Source organism: Anopheles aquasalis, chromosome X, assembly GCF_943734665.1.
Source record: "Anopheles aquasalis chromosome X, idAnoAquaMG_Q_19, whole genome shotgun sequence".
In the NCBI taxonomy this organism is placed as follows: Eukaryota; Metazoa; Arthropoda; class Insecta; order Diptera; family Culicidae; genus Anopheles; species Anopheles aquasalis.
This window is the reverse complement of record NC_064876.1, coordinates 4,859,032-4,877,864: the sequence shown is the minus strand read 5'-3', so window position 1 is coordinate 4,877,864 and position 18,833 is coordinate 4,859,032. Positions and strand designations below refer to the sequence as shown.

At 54.5% G+C, this 18,833-nt stretch overlaps 3 protein-coding genes across 4 annotated transcripts in view; 1 reads left to right on the top strand and 2 right to left on the bottom strand.

Annotated features, from left to right (window-relative positions):
- Positions 1-1,202, bottom strand: LOC126570468 (26S proteasome non-ATPase regulatory subunit 10-like). The gene is made up of 2 exons (XM_050228249.1): positions 987-1,202; positions 1-914 (listed from the first exon to the last, which is right to left on the bottom strand). The coding sequence occupies exons 1-2, from the start codon at positions 1,077-1,079 to the stop codon at positions 333-335; spliced, it is 675 nt and encodes a 224-aa protein (XP_050084206.1). The 5' UTR covers positions 1,080-1,202; the 3' UTR covers positions 1-332.
- A 108-nt stretch (positions 1,203-1,310) lies between these two features.
- On the top strand, positions 1,311-5,338 carry LOC126570389 (ERC protein 2-like). Of its 2 annotated transcripts, none has more exons than XM_050228127.1 (6): positions 1,311-1,528; positions 1,602-1,638; positions 1,726-2,143; positions 3,278-3,741; positions 3,824-3,922; positions 4,006-5,338. In XM_050228127.1, the coding sequence occupies exons 3-6, from the start codon at positions 2,086-2,088 to the stop codon at positions 4,288-4,290; spliced, it is 906 nt and encodes a 301-aa protein (XP_050084084.1). In that variant the 5' UTR covers positions 1,311-1,528; positions 1,602-1,638; positions 1,726-2,085; the 3' UTR covers positions 4,291-5,338. The 2 variants fall into 2 exon arrangements, with proteins under 2 accessions (XP_050084084.1, XP_050084092.1); XM_050228135.1 differs by having other exon boundaries at positions 1,311-1,638; positions 3,278-3,411; positions 3,520-3,741.
- A 3,155-nt stretch (positions 5,339-8,493) lies between these two features.
- LOC126577010 (uncharacterized) overlaps positions 8,494-18,833 on the bottom strand; it is a 17,230-nt gene continuing 6,890 nt past the window's right edge. The window contains exons 2-5 of the mRNA XM_050238414.1: positions 10,842-17,431; positions 9,786-10,746; positions 9,333-9,734; positions 8,494-9,155 (exon numbers count right to left, since the gene is read on the bottom strand). Of these exons, the coding sequence (XP_050094371.1) occupies positions 8,616-9,155; positions 9,333-9,734; positions 9,786-10,746; positions 10,842-17,365 (8,427 nt within the window). The 5' untranslated portion in view covers positions 17,366-17,431 and the 3' untranslated portion in view covers positions 8,494-8,615. The remainder of the gene's footprint in view (positions 9,156-9,332; positions 9,735-9,785; positions 10,747-10,841; positions 17,432-18,833) is intronic.

The following is an 18,833-nucleotide window of genomic DNA, read 5'->3' as shown; positions in this document are numbered from 1 at the left end:
TTATGGTGAATCTCTGCTTTCATTTATAAACGAGACATCCTGTCTTCCCTTTCCACTCGTTTTGCAAACTGTACGGCACCCAAAAGGAAACAGACATACACACATCCATTATTAGAACAGCGAATCCATACAGAGTTACGCAAAATTACATTACTTTAACCCAAAAAACCAAACATTGTTCGGCCTAACCCTGTCTAACATTCTCTGTTATAATAATTATAAGGTATGTATATCTTTTTTTAAGATTATATGTTTTTTTTACGATTACACAAGAGGCGAATGATGAGTGGAATGAAACAAAGAACCAAGAACAGGGCAACAGGGCATGACCTTTAGCCATCGTTCCGGCGAGTCATTGCTTCGCTGATAGCGCGCTGGATCTCGCGCGGTGCCAGCTGCAGTGGCAGGGCACCGTCCACGTTGCCCGTGTCCTTACGCGCACCGCGTCGTACCAGTGCTAGGGCGCATCCTGCCTGCCCCTCACTACACGCCAGATGCAACGGCGAGTTGCCGGTCGAGTTGATCGCGTTGATATCGGCACCCTTGTCCAGTAGCAGCTGTACGATCGCCGTGTGTCCCATCACGACCGCCCTGTGCAACGGGGTCTCGCGCAGACGATCGGCGATATCGACCTGTGCGCCGGCCTCCAGCAGGATCGTCGCGATGCCCAGGTGGCCCCGTGAGCAGCAATACTGCAACGCGGAATGGCCCCGGGTGGTGCAGTGGTTCAGGTTAGCCCCGGCCTCTACCAGCAGCTCGACCACGGCCCGATGGCCACACAGTGCCGCCAGCACTAGCGGTGTGTACCCCATATCATCCTGTGCTTCCAGCTGCTCGGGGTGCTTGGTGACCAGCAGCTCCACCATTCTTACGTTACCGGCCTTGGCTGCCCAGTGCAACAGCAAACGTTCGTTCTGTGGGAGAGCAAACATCAAGCCACACGTCTTACACACGGCGACACCCGGCGGATGCTACCCTTCGCTCACCTCATCGCGCTCCGTTGTTTGATGTGGGAGCAAATCCGAACTAGAAAACGAATGGTTCTGCGCCAGCTGTAGGAGCTGGTCGAACTTGGCCATCGTGTCTACGTGCTCCTGCTCGCTGCTTCTTCACTGCTGAGTGATATTCCAAAAAGATTCCTCGATGATATTCCAAAATTTGAATGACCAGCCGGCCCCATACAGTTTGACACTAGAGCGAACGAAGCGCCAACAATAATAACATAAGCATCGACATACGCACGCACTTGACAGTTGGCATGCTTTTGTTTACATTTTGCTATAGGAAAACTGCGGGGTGAGGTAGGAAAATTGTCGCCACGAAATGGTTCAATGGTTCGTCGCTTCGCTTCGGTTTCAATTCCTTCGAGTGGTTTATCCGTGCGATTCCCCCGGGGGAGGAAAATGGACGAAGAAAACCTACAGCACTTACAGCGCGCACAAGCTGCGTGGTTGAGCCGTGGACCATCCACGCCGATCGCTATGGTTTCCACTGCCAAAGTATGCCAAACAAACGCGGCTATAACGAGGTACAGGTACAGGTGCCCCAAACAACGCAACGTTTCGTGCATTTCATTCCCTGGTTTGCTCGTTCGTTCTCAGTGCCTTCCCACCCGACTTCACTGCTACCTTCCTTGGAGTGAGTCAGAATGTCCCGGCAACGGATGTAAACAATCGCTTCCCATCCTTCCTACTAATCTGCTCTTGTTTTTTTTTCTTTTTTTAGAGTGCCCGTTTCGCATAAATGGCCGATTCGCAAGCTCGTTTCTTCCTTCCGATTCCGAGTCAGTTCGTTTCCGTCGATTGGCGCAGCCTGTTGTTCCGTTCTGAAAGTGTCCGTTCCCGGGGGGCGGCGGCGAGTTTCCTTCTTCCATCACCGCTTGTTGACGGTTGGCGGGATCGTGTCGATCGTGTGTGGCGTTGACCCATCACCAGGAACAGGAAGCGGCCCATCAGATGGGCCATTAGGCGATCAACACCTACCATCCATCAACCACTGACTCAGCGAAACGCATCGGGTTTCCGCATCCGCGACAACGTGTCAATTGTCACGGCGCAATCACACTGCGGAAGAAGAGGTTTCACCATGCTATCGCCTGGCAACCTAGATGAGATCAAGGAACGCATCAGCAAAAATGAAGAGAGTAAGTACATGCTTTCGGATTTAGCAATTCGTTGATGGAAGAGCCAAGCCATCGTTGAGCTTTCCACGACAGATCGTCGAGGACAGATGGATGGGACATACATCAATTCGATTAAGGCAGATCAGCGACTGGTCTGTTATCCTACCGAAGATGTATGCCACCTCATATATATATATGCAGGGCGAAACATAAAAAAGGAACGGCAAACCATTGAGTCAGTTTCACCGATATTACTTGTTTGTCATTGATCCAACAAACAGTACTGTTAGGGCTGGTACGGTGAGGGAGAGCGGTGTGGAAAGGGCGAATTCCAGCTCGAGCGATCGGCCAACATCGGCTGCTGAAAGGGAAAGAATGGTGTGCGCTAAACGGGTGCTCGGGAACCGACCAGTTCCACTGGTCGGTCTCATGGATACATGGACGTTTGACAATTGGCCCTCTGTCTCACCCTCGCCCCGTTCGGTGGCACCTTTTGAAGTGACATCGGGACTTACTGGATGCAACATAAATCGTGCCGTTTGTCTCGGCCGTATCCAACCGGAGCGTTAATGTCATTACTGTAACAGAGAATGTACCGTGTCGGGGGCTTTTGCGGACTACACTGGATGACCTTAGACAGAGCGGAGAACGGAGAGAATAGGCGCAAGCGATGCGAAGGCAGGCGAAGAAAGAAATGGGGTTACGAGGTCAGCATGGCACAGAAAACCCACCCACCTTTTCCACAAACCCCCCATCCCGATCCAGTGATTTTCGGATCGAATTTCGGCGCACGGCTCGGTCTCATGGCGCATTCCACACAAAATGTGTTGCGGGGCGGTTGTGTGGAACCTTAAAAGAGGTCAGGTGGTAGTGAGGTGGGACAGAAGCACAAAAGAAGAATGTCCTACGGGCGCGAGGAGCCAGATTGAGGGGCCAGAAATGGAATAGAAACTCCTTGCCAGCTATCTAGGTTGACACGTGCCTTAGGCCAATGGCGACAAGAAGAAACCAGCTGAGCGGGTTAGATGCGGCCAGTTCCGATGTACAGAGCTCGGTTCTCAAGGTTCTCAATCCGTATATTATGACGTGTTTTCGTCTTTTACTTCTTTATTCTATTTGCTGTTTTTGATTTTTTGTTTTGTTTGTTTGTTATAGAAATCAACGTTCTTCAGGCGATTAACAATGTGCTGAAGGAGCGCCATGAGATCGAGTCCAACTACAAGAATCTTGCGCACAAGTTCCGCGAGATGCAGGAAGAAGAGGCACACCGGCGCGCGAAGGTATGTAGTGTACGTGACTGTTTACTGGGCCGGCCGCACCCACAAACACCGCCTACTCACGCCACTGCTCGCGCTCTCCAACTCGCACCCCGGGGCTCCCCCTACCACACTCCACAGTTCGACGAGGCCCGCAAGAAGCAGCTGGCGGAGCTGCAGGCGAAGGGTGAGGCGCTATGCCGGGAGAAGGCGAAGCTGCAGCACCAGATCGAGCACGTGACGTGGCACCTGGAGGGTTGCCGCCGTCGCCGACCATGCCTAGCGCGGCTACCGGAAAACTGCCCGCTCAAGGGCGACGCACCGAGTTGCCTGCCGCATTCACCGGAAAAGTTGAAAATCATGGTAAGGAGAATAGAATGGCTAGTGTGTACACCGTGCATGCCAGTAACCGAGTTTTCACTCTGCTGCGCTGCACATTTTTCAGGCGAGCATGAAGAGCACGGCTGACCACCTCGTACGGAGCATCATGGATTTGAGGAAGAAGATACACATCGTGCAGGACAAGCTGGAACATGAAGTTGCGGTAAGTGGTGGGGAAAATGGACACGTTTTTAGCCTGCCTAGCAAAAAAGGATACGTTACTGTGTTTCTCTTCGCTTCTCACAGCGCAAAAAGGAGATGGAGAAAAAGTTGGCCGAGCTACGGAAGGAAATCTGTCGCCACAACAAGTGCATGCAGCAGCAGCAGCAGCAGCAGCATCATCATCATCATCAGCATCATTCGCACCATCACCACCATGCGCAGCACGGGCATCACCATCACCACCACACGGTACCAGGTGGTGGTGGTGGTGGCGGTGGTGGTGGCGGTGGTGGTGGCGGCGGTGGCGGTGGCGGCCATGGTACAACATCGCTACCACCTATCTCGAAGAACTGCATCGCGACCAAGTAGCAGCGAACGAATTCCGAAAGCGTGCACGCCCGTGCCACCACTCGCAACAAGGCGTGCCCGCTCGGAAAACATGTGAAGTTACCGAGACCCACGTCGAACACGGTTTCGTAATAGCGTATTGCAGTGTTTCTGGCGGAAACCAGGAACTGATCGAACCGCTGCTTCCTGTTTACCGCTTCACGGCTTAACTGCGGGGTGCACTCGGATTTCGACCGGATGCACCCCCCGCCATATGGGAGTTCGATTATTATTGGATATACTGTTTGTTTTCGAACCCGTGTGTACCACCGAAGCCGTGTTCGAATTGGGCGTTCATTCCATTTTCGTCCCGAAACGCTGGCCCCTGAATGGATGGAGGTGTTGGACGACGACGACGACTAGTGCTTTGATTTGTTTTATTCCTTCCGCTTTCTCCCAGAGAACACCGTGAAGGAGAATTGTTAAGCTGTTTTAGGTTTTAAGAGAGACAGGGAGAGAAACATAGAGAACAGGGTATGCAGTGGTTGGAGGAGGAGGTGGAGGGGTGTGGGTAGCTTTAATTGATAAAGTGGGCGAGAACCGAAACGTTGTGTTATAGTGAACCCTACCTTATAGTAACCGGTAAAAGTAAAAGCCCACCTTCATTATTTTTTAGATTTTCGTCTGTGAATGTTACATTTTCTTTTTAAATCAAAACGAGCTAGTTTTCTGTTTTCAAAACGGGCATTTCAATCAAAACGGGGGCTATTGGTGTGTGAACAAACAGACGAAAATCTAAACGAAAACTAAAGGCGGGCTAATACTCATGTTGGGCACTGCAGTTACCGGGCCCTTTTTCCGTTGCCTCAAGTGTTTGCGCGATACAAAGTTTAAATTGTTAATCACTCGTCGTTCGCTTCAAATGCAGCCATCGAGCATCAGCCTTCCGCAAGCCGCCTCTGGAAATGGAAATCAGCCCAGATGAGTTCATCAGATCGGATCGGGAGCTATACCATGTGACGATGCGATGCCGTTTCCTGCATTTATATCGCCTAACGGTTTTGTTGATTTTAGCTAGTGCACGACAGAAGTAGGGAGCCACGTTGGGGGGGGGGGGGGGGGGTGAATCTATAGTACATTAATCGTATTACGCGAGCAACGATCTAGTTGGTGAAATTATCAGCGTTGTAAGGCCGGGGAGGAGGAAGAGAAGGGCGCATTCGCATTTACTGCACCTACCTATTACGCTTCCACAGAGCTACGGAATATCCAGATTACATGCAACCTTGTTCTACTAGTAATAAACTTGTATGCTTTCAGTAGCAGTTAAGTCAAGATAACAGAGGAGCACGCCGGCCGGTGTTGGTCTTTCGAATCTCCGAAATTTTCTCGATTTCTGCTACATATATATTCGCCTCATCACTGACCCACGATTATATCGGATGTGCAACATCATACACCGAGTAACCAGATAATTTGATTTTCCAAGTTCGCTTTTTATTGATTTGTTTGTTTTAGAAGGGGAGGATTGGGGGAGAGGGGTCATAAATAATATTATGATTATAATTTACTTGTAAGCCACTAACACGCTACTAGTCCGCCTTCTTGTCCCGCTTGCCTGGCTTGCATAGTAGGCTCTCTCGTAATGCTACTTCCTATTTGCTACTAAGAGTCAAAAAGCACATGTGTTCGTGTAAATTATTGTTGTCTAGTTTTCTACTCCAGTTGCCCCGGTCTTCTCTCAACCTGCTTCTGTATTGGATACGCTCTGAACACAGTGTGTAAGGCTTTATTTTAGTTTCTAGTACTTTTTTGTGAAGGGTATGGAGGAGAGAAGGGGATACAGATGTGCTCGCTAGAGTTTGCTCGGTTGAACATTGTCATTGGCATTTCTGCCATCTCTCGCTCTCTTGCTCTTTTTCTTTTTCTTTCATTATCTTTCTCTATTTCCCGTTCTGTTTCACTCTGGTTCTATATACCAATACATATGATTATATATTATGTATTTCATTGTAACTATATTATTCTCAATGTTTTGCTTCGTGTTCACCTCTGCTTATACCGTAACCCTAACACTAAAGGGAATAAGAAATATGTCCAATCGATTAATCCTTATGATGTAGTAGAACTAGGTAGAATTAAGTAGTAAGTATAGTTTTCCCTTCGCCCGACCAACTGAGCAAAGAAGAAGAAATTTGATTCTCATTTGTTGTGGTTGTTGTTTTGGTTGGTACATTGTTTTTGGTTACAAGTTTCGTTAATTACACACCACACACACACTCACACACAGCGCATCCGCACCCGGCAAGGGACCACACAAAAGGCCATGCTTTCTGGCGTCGTTTTTCTCGTGCCTTTTTTTTTTCTCTACTCCCACTGATATTTTCGCTCGTTCACTTCCTCTCACTCTCCTTGTCTCTCCACTCTAAGGCATCAAAGTGAAATGGCACTCGTTTAGTGTAATAATTGTCCGCGAGAGAGAGAGCCAAACTACCCCCTGCCGACAGAGGGCTAGTGTAGTAGGCTATGGCTACATCACCCCCACCAGGGGAAGAGACTATAAACACTCTAGGATATTATTAGTAAATCCATACCGCTTGTCCCACTTGCCTGTTCCGATATGCAATTGCTATAAGACGATAAAAAAAACAACAACAACCACAGGCACACGTTGTCCGCTGGCTTGTTTGTTTGCTTGCTTGCTTGCGCCTGGCTGGTTCGCAGAGAGAATAAGGTGAGTTACTAATATTATATATGTCTCGTGTTAAAAAAAAAAACTTTGGTCGATTGCTGTACTTTAGAGCAGTGTTTTGTTAACAAACAAAAACAAAAATCATGCACACAAAACATTGAACGCAAACCCTTCCTATTGTATTGTATGTTTGCATCTGTATGTAAGAGTACTGTACTGTCGCGGATCGCATGGTAGTGTGTTTGTTTCGATCGTGTGTTTGGCTGCGTGCCTGTGCCTTTTCGTATAAGAAAATTAACTCCTCGGCACATCACTCAATCTTCCAGTATAGCCTCCCTCCCCCCCTTCTGCACGTTAACCCAGTACTAATACACACTCTACACTACCGAAACCGGACGAAACCAAACTTTATGTGAAAACAATCAAACTCCTTTAAGCTTAACCTGAAATAGCCGTACTAGGCACTATAAAGTACGTACGCAAAATCTAGCTGTTCTGGCTTTCGCCAATTTAACTCTAGCGTCAGCTCGAATCGAAGCTACAATCAAGCGAGATAGATGGGAACCCCTCCGCCGGAAAGAGAGGATTGGTGTAGAGGGGGGGGGGGGTAGAATGCATTAATACGTTAATTTAAAATGAAAATAAAATCTTCTAGGCACATCGTTTCGTTTTTCACACATTCTCTGTTTCGCTTTCTCCCGTTCTCCTATCCTCTAGCGATGTAACGCTACGAGAACCAGACAATTCGAATAAATAATCCTTTTTTCTGTTTACCAACAAAAACCCACACGTAAAACAGCAATTTGCACGTATTAATTAATGAGCTACTCTCTCTCTCTCTTTCTCTCTGTCTTTTTCTAACCCTCCTGCCTACCTGGATACCTTTCCGCTTACCAGTCCTTCAGTCGCCCGCCCTTGTTTTTTGGATTGTGGCTCGGGATACTGTGGACGTCATATTTATGTACACACATCTTAATGCAAGGCAGCACGTAATCATCATGCTACCTTTTTCTCTCCCTTTTTCTCTCCCCATCGCTCCGTTATGGCTACTGTCTTTGCATCGTTCCTAAATTCACCTTATTTTGTTAGTTCGTTGGATCACCTGGCCTAGCTACTTCTTCCGTAAGCCCGAAATCAAATCCTGCTTGATAAGATACTAAAAGAGCGCCATAACGACGCGTAAATCTACATCTATTGAGAGAAAAGGGAGAAGACGAGCAGGGAGTTTCTGAAGGCCGGCGTAAGTGTGGTTGTATACGCTTCGCGATTCGTACAGTGAACCACCACTGTGTAGGTGGTAAAAAGGGGGTTATACAGGCGCTTATCCTACGGTTACGACTTAGAGTAACGCTTAACTACCAAGGAAACTATGATGAATTACGAAGTAGTTTTGATTATGCTTTGGGGGGCGGTGTTCGCGGACGCGGAACCTTAAAATAAAACACGCTAAACTCTCTAGAGGAAGGAGGTGAAGCCTTTCGGAAACGGATCTATCGAGCGGAAGAGCCGTAATGGTGTTCGCATACCAACACAACTAAGACTGAAGAGGGGGGGGGGGGGGGGGGGGGGGGCAACGGCATACAACGACACCGACGAAGGCGTGTTGAGGAGCTGTGTTGAGTGGAGCAAAGCACAGACTATACACAGACGGCCGCCGTACATACAAGTGCTGCTACTACTTGTGTACACCCAACAGCTTGGCCGCTTCGGATGCGGACGAGAGCAGCACCCGGCTAAGGATGCCCTGGTCGCTGATGCCGAGCAGATTGCCAATCAGTTCCGAGTTGTTGTAGTGCAGCTGGTGGTGCTGCTGCTGCTTCCTTTGCTTCCTGACGAGCCGGCCTGCCGTTGGGAGCGCCGGAGTGGACGGACTGGGTGAGGCCGAGGCGGAGGAAGACGAGTAGTCTTCGTCGCTGAGGTCGGATCGACCACTGTGGTAATCATCGTCGTCACGGTCGTGGTAGCGGTAGCCGTTGGAGGGGTTGGGGCCGGTGGAAACTCGCCGAGACGAATGCCGGTCATGGTGAGAAGCGCCGCCACCGCCGCCGCACCCGTTGATGGCATGTTTCTTCCGGTGGCGCAGCATGCTGTGTTTGAGGGTGAAGCGGCGACTGCAAACGTCACACTGGAACGGTCGCTCACCGGAGTGTGTCCGCATATGGCGTCTCAGGTCTTCCGCCGACCAGAAGCGACGCATACAGAAGGCGCAGATAACCTAGGATGGGATCAGAGGGGAGAACAGAGAGAACGTTATTTGATGTCTTCATAGCTTCTCTCTCTCTCTCTCTGCGTGTTGTGCAGAACGAACCAAATCATGATCTACTTGAGATGGGAGGAGATGGGCACAGCGAGCCCTGGCAACCGGGAGAGGGGGCACTGACCTTAAACCTACCTTCCTGTTGGCATAGTCGGGATACTTGCCACCGTTGTTGTTGTTGTTGTTGTTGTTGCTGTGACTATTGTTGTTGTTGTTGTTGTTGTTACTATGGAGTCTGGGACTGCACGTAGCCGTATCATTGTTGCCGCTCTCATCCTCCTCATCCGGCGAGTTGGTGGTCACTGTCTGGCCGTCACTGTCACCGCCACTAGCACCACCACCACCACCACCACCAGCCGCGTCTAGTGCCACCTTCGACCGTAGCGCTTCAAAGTCCTGCGGATGACACTGGCGCATGTGCTCGAGACAGGCGCCCCGGTTCGCAGCCGAGCTTTCGCACAGATGACACTTGAACGGTAGATCCGCCAGACCGGTGCTGCGATCGCCGGCGGTACCGCCAACAGCTGCTTCGTCTTCGCCGTACTCCTCCTCCTCTTCCTCCTCCTCCTCCTCTTCTATCTCATCATCTTCATCGTCATCATCGATCTGCCCTTCCTCCTGCTGCTGCTGCTGCTGCTGCTCCTCCTCTTCTTGCTTCGCCTCGAGATCATTCAGAACCGGCGCAGATGCCTTGGTGACTCGCCCGCTAGCATCCTGGCGGAGGTTGTGCCCATCGGGACTACCACCTGACGATTCAGCGTCACTACTCGCGGTGCTACCATTGGTTACTAGAGCAGCTGATAGGGGGCTGCTTCTCCCCCCACTGTTCGACTTCTCGACCCTCTCCGTCACGCCATCCGGCAGTTCCTTCCGTCGCACCACGTGCGTCGCAGTAGCATCATCACCAGGCGTATCATCCTCGTCTTCATTGTCCTCTTCTTCTTGGCCCTGCTGTTCCACTGTTGCTGACAGACCGCCGCCACCGTCCAGGGGCTCTAGCTCGGTGGGCGCCAGGCCCGGTAAGCCTGCCGCCGCCGGCCCGCTGCCGGTACCCGCAGCAGCTGAGACAGTGCCACCCTTGCTGGACGGCTGCTGCTGCTTACCACCGGACGACCGTTTGTTCATCGCCTCGGCCACGGCTACCGGGATCGGTTCCGGTTTCGGATCGAGCAGATCGTCGATCGGTACCGGTATCGAAACGGCCGACTCGACGTCACCGTGCTTGCGCAGCAGATGCCGGTCGCAGTTCGACTTGGTGGTGAACAGTAGCGTACACTGGGAGCACTTGAACGGCTTCTGGCCGGTGTGCGTGAGGATGTGACGCCGCAGCGAGCTCGACCACGGGAACATGCGCTGACAGTACGGGCAGCTGACCCGGTTCGGTGCCAGGCTGTACGCGGACTTTTTCTTCTGCTGCTGGTGCAGCAGCGCGACCGCCGATGGGTACGGATCGTCGGTGCCGGAGTTGTTACTCTCGGACGCGGACCCGGACGCCACCAGGCCCTCCTCGTCGCTGTGATCGTGTGCCAGTGGCACCACTTCGGGTCTGCTGCAAAGAAAATAGAAAAAAGAGCACGCCATTAGTCTCGTACCACCAATTTGGAATGGGATGGGGGGCGGGGGGGGCCACTTTGCCGCACTTACCTGAAGTAACTTTCCAGCGCCGCATTGTTGTGTGTCGCATTGTCGAGCAGTTTGGCAACCGGCACCAGGTCACTGTTGCTGATGCCCTCATCGATAACGCTAGCGCTGGATTGCGCTGGTGGTGATTGTTTCTGCTGCTCCTGTTGTTGCTTTGCCTGCTCGAGGATATCTTTGGCCACCGCTTGAGCAGCAACCTGCTGCTGCTGCTGCTGCTGCTGCTGCTGCTCGGAGGAAGCACTCGAGCCCAGGTTGAGACCTTGTTCCAGCTTCTGTTTGAGTATGCGGTTCGTGATGGCTGCAACGACGCCACTGCCGCCGCCATTATGCTCACCACCGCTGGTGCTGTTGTTGGCTTGCGGGATCACCTCTGTTCCACCGTCACGACGCTCCGAGTCGGATTTCGACCCGGCACCTTCTCTTTCCTCTTTTTCCCTCTCCTCTTGCTCGTCCTCCTTCACATCCTCTTCCTCGTCGATTACGAGCTGCTGGGTCGAGTCGTCCTCCGCCTCTTCTTCGTCCTGCTCCCGCCGCTCGTTGGCCGCGTGGTGCTTCGGCCGCTCCGCTAGTGTGCCGTCGGAGGGAAAAGGTGAAACGGCGCTATCATGGCGATTGGCGTCGTGGCGTTCCTGTTCCAGTTGCTGCTGCTGCTGCTGCTGTTGCTGGTGATGCAGTTCCTCATCGAGCTCATCGAGCTCGGGCTGCAGACAACGGCGACGATGCCGATGCTGGCGGTGATGGGCGTGGTGGTGGTTGTGATTGTGCAAAACCGATGTCTTGTCCTGATAGCTACGACGCTCGCTGAGCGTCAGATTGGAACGGTGGTGGTGTATCGGTGTGATCACCTGCGACAGATGCTGCTGCTCCTGCTGCACGACACCAGCTCCATTCGAGGCATTCCAATGGTCGGATGCGGCACCACCTTGACTACCACCACCCTGCTGCTGATGCGTGATCATGTTCTGTAGTAGCGGGTGCAATCCGAGCCCACCAACTCCAGGTCCTCCCTTGCCCGATTGCTGCGCCAAGATCGCATACTTGACCTGCTCCGAGATAGCTTGACCACCGCCGCTGCTGCCACTAGATAGTCCTCCTGCTCCTGTTCCTGGTCCACCGAACACGCCACCTTGCAGAGCGGCGGCCAGTGAGCCACCGGCTGCAGCAGTGGCGGCTGCTGCTGCTGCTGCAGCGGCCGCCGCAGCTGCTGCTGCCGCCGCACCCGACGGTCCCCCACTGCCACGGCGCATCAGGTGATGGCCACCACCACGCTGGCGCTGTGACCAGAACTGGGGATGCTGCTGCTTGATGTGGCGCTCCATATTCGAGCGGAGCGTGAACCGAGCGGAACAGTGCTCGCAGGCAAACGGGCGCTCGGTGCGATACCGTCGCTGTTTCTGCTTCGGCATGAGCACCCCGTTCTTGATGACCATTTTGACCGGACCACCACTAGTGGTCCCACCGGGTGGTGGTGGTGGTGGGACACCGTAGCCAGCGGCTGCCGCAGCTGCTGCTGCTGCTGCGGCCGCTGCAGCCGCCGCCTGGGAATGGTGATGATGATGATGATGTGTGGTTGTCTTGCTGCCGGGCGATGCCAACGATGAAATCGGTGATGACTGGCGGAGTAGTGACGACGCTGAGGAGCTGCTGCTGGTCGATGATGGAGCGGCAATCAGGTTGGCCGATGATGCTCCGGTCCCTTTCACCGATGCTTCAGCGGCGCCAGAGTGGAACGGGTTACTCATGGACAGTAGTGAGGCGTATGGGTTGGTATTGCCACCAGCACCACTACCAGCACCACCACCACCACGCGAGGAGTGCCCACCGGTGCTGCGACCGGTAGAAGCGGCCGCTGCCGCTGCTGCTGCAGCCGCAGCAGCCGCTAAATTTGGCAACGTACCAAGGCCAAAGTCTTTGCCGAACAGATCGCCCAGTGGGCCACCGGCAGCGGCGGCCGCCAGCATCGAGTTCTGCAGGAATGGGGCGGCGGCGGCGGCGGCAGCCGTGTGTAGCGGCGACGGGAACGAGGGTAACTGCAGCGAGTTGAGCTGGGTGCAGAGCTGATACAGCTGCAAAAAGTTCACCTGATCGAACTTCGAGAACGCTTCGCTCATCAGCAGTTGCTGCTGCTGCTGCTGCTGCTGCTGTTGCTGTTGAAGCTGCTGCTGATGGTGATGGTGCTGCTGTGGTTGCGGCGCCGAAAGGTTCAGCTTTGTGTGGTGCTTGGTATAGTCAGCAGCTGCAGCAGCTGCTGCTGCTGCTACGGATCTCTGTTTGCTTTCGATTGCATTAGCCTCTTCCTCGTCCTCGTAGTCCTCTTCCTCCTCTTCAATGTGTTCCTCTTCGTTCTCCTCGATTTCCTCGTTATCTACCTCCTCCACATCTGCACCATGGCGGTGGTGGGGACGGCGCCGCCGTTCAGCAGAATCAGCACCAGTGGCAGCGGCAGCGGCTTCCCCATTACACTTCCTATCCCCGTTCAGTCGGGCTTCAACCACCGATCCCTTCTCGTAGTGCTGCTGCTGCTGCTGTTCATCGTGCTCCTCGTCGTCCACCTCATCGTCCTCGTTGTCATCATCTTCGTCGGTGGTGGTGGCAGCCACCTTCCTGCTCGAGCTCGACGGTTTCTTGCTCAAATCGAGCGCGTCCATGCTCAGATCGATGGGACGCTGGGTCGGTACGGTTGCTGCTGCTGCTGCTGCTACCGTAGGTTGCTGCTTTGGACGGTGTGGTGGTGGTGGTATCGGTGTTAGTTCGCCACTCGTATCGTTGAGCGGTCCGTAGCTCTCCTGCAGTTCCTCCTCCTCCTCCTCCTCCTCCTCCTCCTGTGGTGGTGTCAGCTGGTTCAGTTTCTCCAGACTCTTCACCTGAATCTTCGCCCCGATGGCTGCCGCTCCAAAAGTCACACTACCCCCGTCACAACCACCACCACCGCCGCCGCCAGGAGGTGTCTGCAGCAGTAGGCTAGTGTCGAGCAGTGGGTTGGTGGTGATGGTGGTGCCGGAAACGTAACCCAGCGGCGGTAGTGCCACCGGTGGCACCAGCATATCCTTCAAGTGCGACGAAGTCGATGACAGTGGTGTGCTGCTGCGCTGCTGTTGCTGCTGCTGTAGGTGGTCCTTCAGCTGCTGCTGCTCATCGTAGCCACCGAGCAGGGCGGCATGGTGGTGGTGGTGGTGATGATGGCGCTGGCCGGTGGTCGCCCCGGTCGGCTCATAGTCGGCGGGCGGTGTATTGAACAGGTGCAGCTTCTTCAGCGGATCCTCACACGACGAGTCCTCCGATGGGTGATAGATGATGGCCCGCTTCACGTCGTCCCGCGTCGTCCGCCCGTGCCGGTTCCGCAGGTGCCGCTCGCAGTTCGCTTTCGTCGTGAACGCGTAGTTACACAGGGCACACTCGTACGGTCGGTCCCCGTTATGGGTGCGCATGTGGCGGATCAGGGTGGCCTTATCGTTGATGACGTACGGGCACATGTTGCACTGGTACGGTCCCGGTCCGGCCGCCGTCACGTGCGACCGGTTGTGGCCCTTGAGTGCCCGCAGGTTCGGAAAGACCGCGGTACAGATCCGGCACGGGAACTGGCCCCGTAGCTTCATGCGCCGGAACTCGGCCGTAAACGCGTCCTGGGCCTCCTCCCCGTCATCACCGCGGGAACCGGTCGAATGGGCGTACACGCTGCTGGTGCTACCGCCACAGTCCTTGCCCATCAGCCCATCGCCCAGTCCGCCGCCCAGCCCGGACAGGGGCGTGGTGTGGCTGCTGTCGGTGGTCACACCGTCCAGCTGCTGCCGCCCAAACAGCCCGCCCGACGATGCCACGTTGATAATGCTCTGGATATCGGCCAGATCCTTGCCACCATCCTGAAGATGCTGCTGCTGGTGGTGATGGTGTTGGAACAGAGCCGTACCACCGGCCACTGGGCTGGAGTGGTGATAGTACAACGTGTGCATGGTGGTGGACGCACTACCGCCGCCCCCACCGCCGGTCGGTGAATCGAGTGGTTCGAGTTTGACCATCGGGGAAGAGAACGACTTCTCCAGCGAGGACGGTGTGGTCGGTGCTTCCGACAGTCCACCGATCGAGCGGTTCTGTAGGTCCAGATTGGCAAAGAAATCCTCACGACGTTGCTGCTGATGATGATGATGCAATAGCTGCTGCTGCTGCTGCTGCTGCTGCTGCTGGTGGTGGTGGTGGTGATGCTGGTGTGCCGACTGGTGCCACTGCTGTTGGTGCGCTGGATCGGTGTCACGCCCACTACCGTCCGAGGAAGAGGCCACCTCGGACGGCACATCGGACGCATCGGAGTCACTCGGGGCGCGCTTGCGCTTCTTACCGCCACCGACGCCACACTCGGCGGCGTGCATGGTCAGCGTCTGCGAGCACGGGAAGGCACGGTAGCAGCGGCCGCACTCGTACTTCTGGTTCGTCACCGGCGTCCGGATGCTCTGTTCGCACAAGTTTTTCGCAATCAGCGGAAACTTCTCGCTCGAGAAGTCGACGAAGGTGAGATCCTTGAAGCCGGGCGTGATGTTCTGGTAGTTGTTGTTGCAGCACCGGTGCGCATTCAGCGCTTTGTGGCTGCGGAACACGGTCTCACAGTGGCGACACTTGGCCGGTATGGACGGATGCTCCCGGTCCAGGTGGTTCTCCAGCATCAGCATGCTGCCGAAGTCGTTGCGCACGCACACCGGACAACAGAAGCGCTGGCCACCACCGCCACCGTCACCACCACCGTCGCCACCAGTCTCAACCACCGAACCCTCCAGCAGGTTGTTGTTGATCGTGCGCACCTTACGGTGATGCTTACCACCACCACCACCACCACCACCGCCAATCCCCGATGGTGTTGCCCTTCGCTTCCCACCCCCAACCAGCAGCATCATCTCGTCGCCATCATCCTCGTGCTCCTGTTCTTCTTCTTCCTCCTCCTTCTCTTCCTCGTGTTGTTGCCCCTGCTGTTCATCTACGCAGTGGGCAATAATGGCGGTACGGCGTCGACGGCGACGACGGCGACGACGCCCACCACCATCACCACCAGGATGTGGTTCCTCCTCTTCCTCGTCATCACCGCTCTCCAATTGCTGCTGCTGCTGCGGCTTCATCTCCTCCATTAACTGCTGGTTTAGCTGCTTACGGTCTTCCTGCTCTTCCTGCTCCCCCGCTTCGAATCTGGACCGGTGCGATGCTGCTGCTGCTGCTGCTGCTGCGGTGGCCGCTACGATCAACTGGTCCTGCTGTTGTTGCTGCGGCTCGGCACGCTTTCGCCGGCGAACCTTGCCGCCAGCGGTGGCGGAGGAGGAGGAGGAGGTACCACCACCACCATCGGAAGAAGCCGCCGGTGGCAGTACGCCACCTTCGCTACCGGTGGCACCACCGTCGCCGCTGCTGCTGTGCTGCTCGATACTGTCGCGCCCGGGCGAGTTCTTGTGCAGGCGCATATGCCGATGCATGTTCCCGTTCGTGGTGAAGGTGAGCGCACAGTGCTTACAGTGGAACGGTCGTTCGCCGGTGTGCACCAGGACGTGGCGATCGAGCGACGAAGCCGACGACAGTACCTTCGAGCAGATTTTGCAGACAAAGGTACTGGTGGTGCCGCTGGCAGCGCCGACACTCTGCGCCGATTCCCGCCCGGACGAGGCCTGCTGCTGCTGCTGTTGCTGCTCCACGGCATGATGCGAACGGACGTGCTCGGTCAGATCGTGGTTGCTTGCCAGCAGCTCGTCGCAAATCGGACACTTGCGACGCCATTGGCTGTGGTGGTGGTGGTGGTGGTGGTGTTGCTGATCAGCTTCATCGGCAAGTGGCGGCGGTGGCGGCAATGATGCGGCGGCATGCGATTGCTGCTGTTGCTCGTACCCATCAGCACCTTTATCGAAGGCCGAAATGGTGTCCGCCTGTTGGCCAACAAGCTGAGCCTGGCGCCGTTGCTGCAGCATAAGCATGGAGGTAGTCATATCGAGTGATCGCTTGCTTCCGCGCACACTACTGCTGCGACCATTGTTGTTGTTGTTGCTGTCATTGATATTATTATGGTGGTAGGCGGCGGCGGTTGCCGCTGACGAGTTGCTACTTAGGTTGCGCTCGAGCAGCACATCCGTAAACTGGTGCAGCTTATCACTGCGCTGTTTCTTACTGCTGCCGCTGCTACTACTGCTGCTGCTGCTGCTGCTGCTGTGGTTGTTGTTTTTGTTACTACTGCTGCTAGCGCCGCTACTGTTGCTTCCGCTGCTACCGCGACGATCGATGGTCGCACGTCCTTCGCCACTTTCTCGTCGCCGTTCAATGTCGTCGTCGGGGCCGGCGGGTCGCTCCGCAATTGGATCAGCAGCGGATGAACGTCTTGTACGCTTCGTACCGCCACCCTCATCCTCCTCAACGCCAACACTGTGGTGGTGCTGATCGCTCGGCTGTTGCTTCTGCTGCTTCTGTTCCGCCGCATCCACCACCTCCACCTTGATCGTGGCGGTGATTGTGTCCGCCGTACCGGTCCCCTCCGCTGCTACTGGTAACCGACTGCCAGCATCCATAATTTGTATTTGGTTTCTTTCCGCTCACTGATGGCGCTGCTTTCCACTTCTCAGTCGTTCGGGTTGCTAGAAAAAAGGCAAGCGGAAAGAAATGTGATTAGACGATATATGTCGCCCCCGTTTCTTCAATACACTCCCAAACAAAGGTTGATAATGGCACCCTCCAGGACAAGGTGACGCCCGTCCCGAGGCGAAGAGCTTCTTTTGAAGAAGAGAACGTAATCTAGTCTCTTGTCTTTTCCTGGGATTCATCCCCTGTACCCGCCCGCGTCTTATCGGTGGGCTTCGTGTTGCGGCGATTAGGCTGCGATCTAGCAATTGCCCGGGTCCACCACCGAGGCCGAGGCCGAGGCCGAGACCGAGACCGAGGAGCCAAAGTCCAATGTGACGAGGTTCAGATAAATGCATGGGGATGTTGTGGTCGAGTGGGGGGACGGATAGAAGAGGGTTACTGTACGGTGAGTGTTTCGACCGGGAATCGATCCAAGATAGAGAGAGGGGGGTGCAATCCATTCGTTGGAATAAGCCACTGCCCTCTCTTACTCTCTCTCTCTCTCTTTCTTTTTTCATTCAATTCTCTCAAGAGAAGATACAGGAGCAGCGATACATGTCAATCACTCAATCACAATCGGCGGTATATTGCTTTTCCTCTCGGCTGACAGGCGAAGATGGTTATCACCGGCTGTGTGCGGTCTAAGTAGAGAGGCTGGCTGGCTGGCAGAGTTACTGCTGCCCCGTTGCGGTTCGAGTGTGTATTCGAAAAGTGAAGAGCAACAACAGCTGCCCCCCTGAAAGGAGTAGCAGCAGCTGCTGCTGCTGCTGCTTGTGACAAGCGACAGACGAGCGACAACCGCGAGAGCCGATAACGATAAGCGCGGGCGCGCGCGCGCGCCCGAGAGCACGGTGGGCTACAAATTCAGGTTTTCATTTAGATCGTAATCACTCATTGCCGCGTTCCAATCACCGATGATGATGATGACAATGACGATGATGATGAAACCTAGTGGTTGGGGATGTGTGTTACACACCAGACACACTACCCCATTATCTGGTCATATCTGGTGATCTCACACTCTGCTTCTGTCTCTGCCAATTGACTGTCTCTCTCTCTCTCTCTCTCTCTCTCTCTCTCTCTCTCTCTCTCTCTCTCTCTCTCTCTCTCTCTCTCTCTCTCTCTCTTTCGCTCTTTCTCTTCCGATATCGAGCGTCAATGATAATCCTTCTCGGAGGGGGATCCACCACAACGGTACCGCTCTTTCATGGGGGAGAGAGCACACCACAGATTATGCGCCACAACCAATGGCGCTGTGCGCGTTGGGAAGAGAATGCCAAGGGGGAAGGGGGGGGGACATCCCTTGGGAGCAGATTTCCAGGACTTCCGCGGCCACATCATGAAAACGCCGTTCTACGCGCATGCACGGCGGGCAGAAGAAGATGCGACCTTCCCTTTCTCTCTCTGGCTCTCTCT

What these genes read in the sequence shown, in the direction of transcription:
- LOC126570468 (XM_050228249.1), bottom strand. Translation starts at nt 1,079, where the DNA reads ATGGCCAAGTTCGACCAGCTCCTACAGCTGGCGCAGAACCATTCGTTT. An exon ending in AAACAACGGAGCGCGATGAG is followed by an intron (nt 915 to 986) that starts GTGAGCGAAGGG and finishes GCTCTCCCACAG; the next exon opens with AACGAACGTTTGCTGTTGCA.
- LOC126570389 (XM_050228127.1), top strand. Translation starts at nt 2,086, where the DNA reads ATGCTATCGCCTGGCAACCTAGATGAGATCAAGGAACGCATCAGCAAA. An exon ending in CGGAAAAGTTGAAAATCATG is followed by an intron (nt 3,742 to 3,823) that starts GTAAGGAGAATA and finishes CACATTTTTCAG; the next exon opens with GCGAGCATGAAGAGCACGGC. An exon ending in AGCTGGAACATGAAGTTGCG is followed by an intron (nt 3,923 to 4,005) that starts GTAAGTGGTGGG and finishes CGCTTCTCACAG; the next exon opens with CGCAAAAAGGAGATGGAGAA.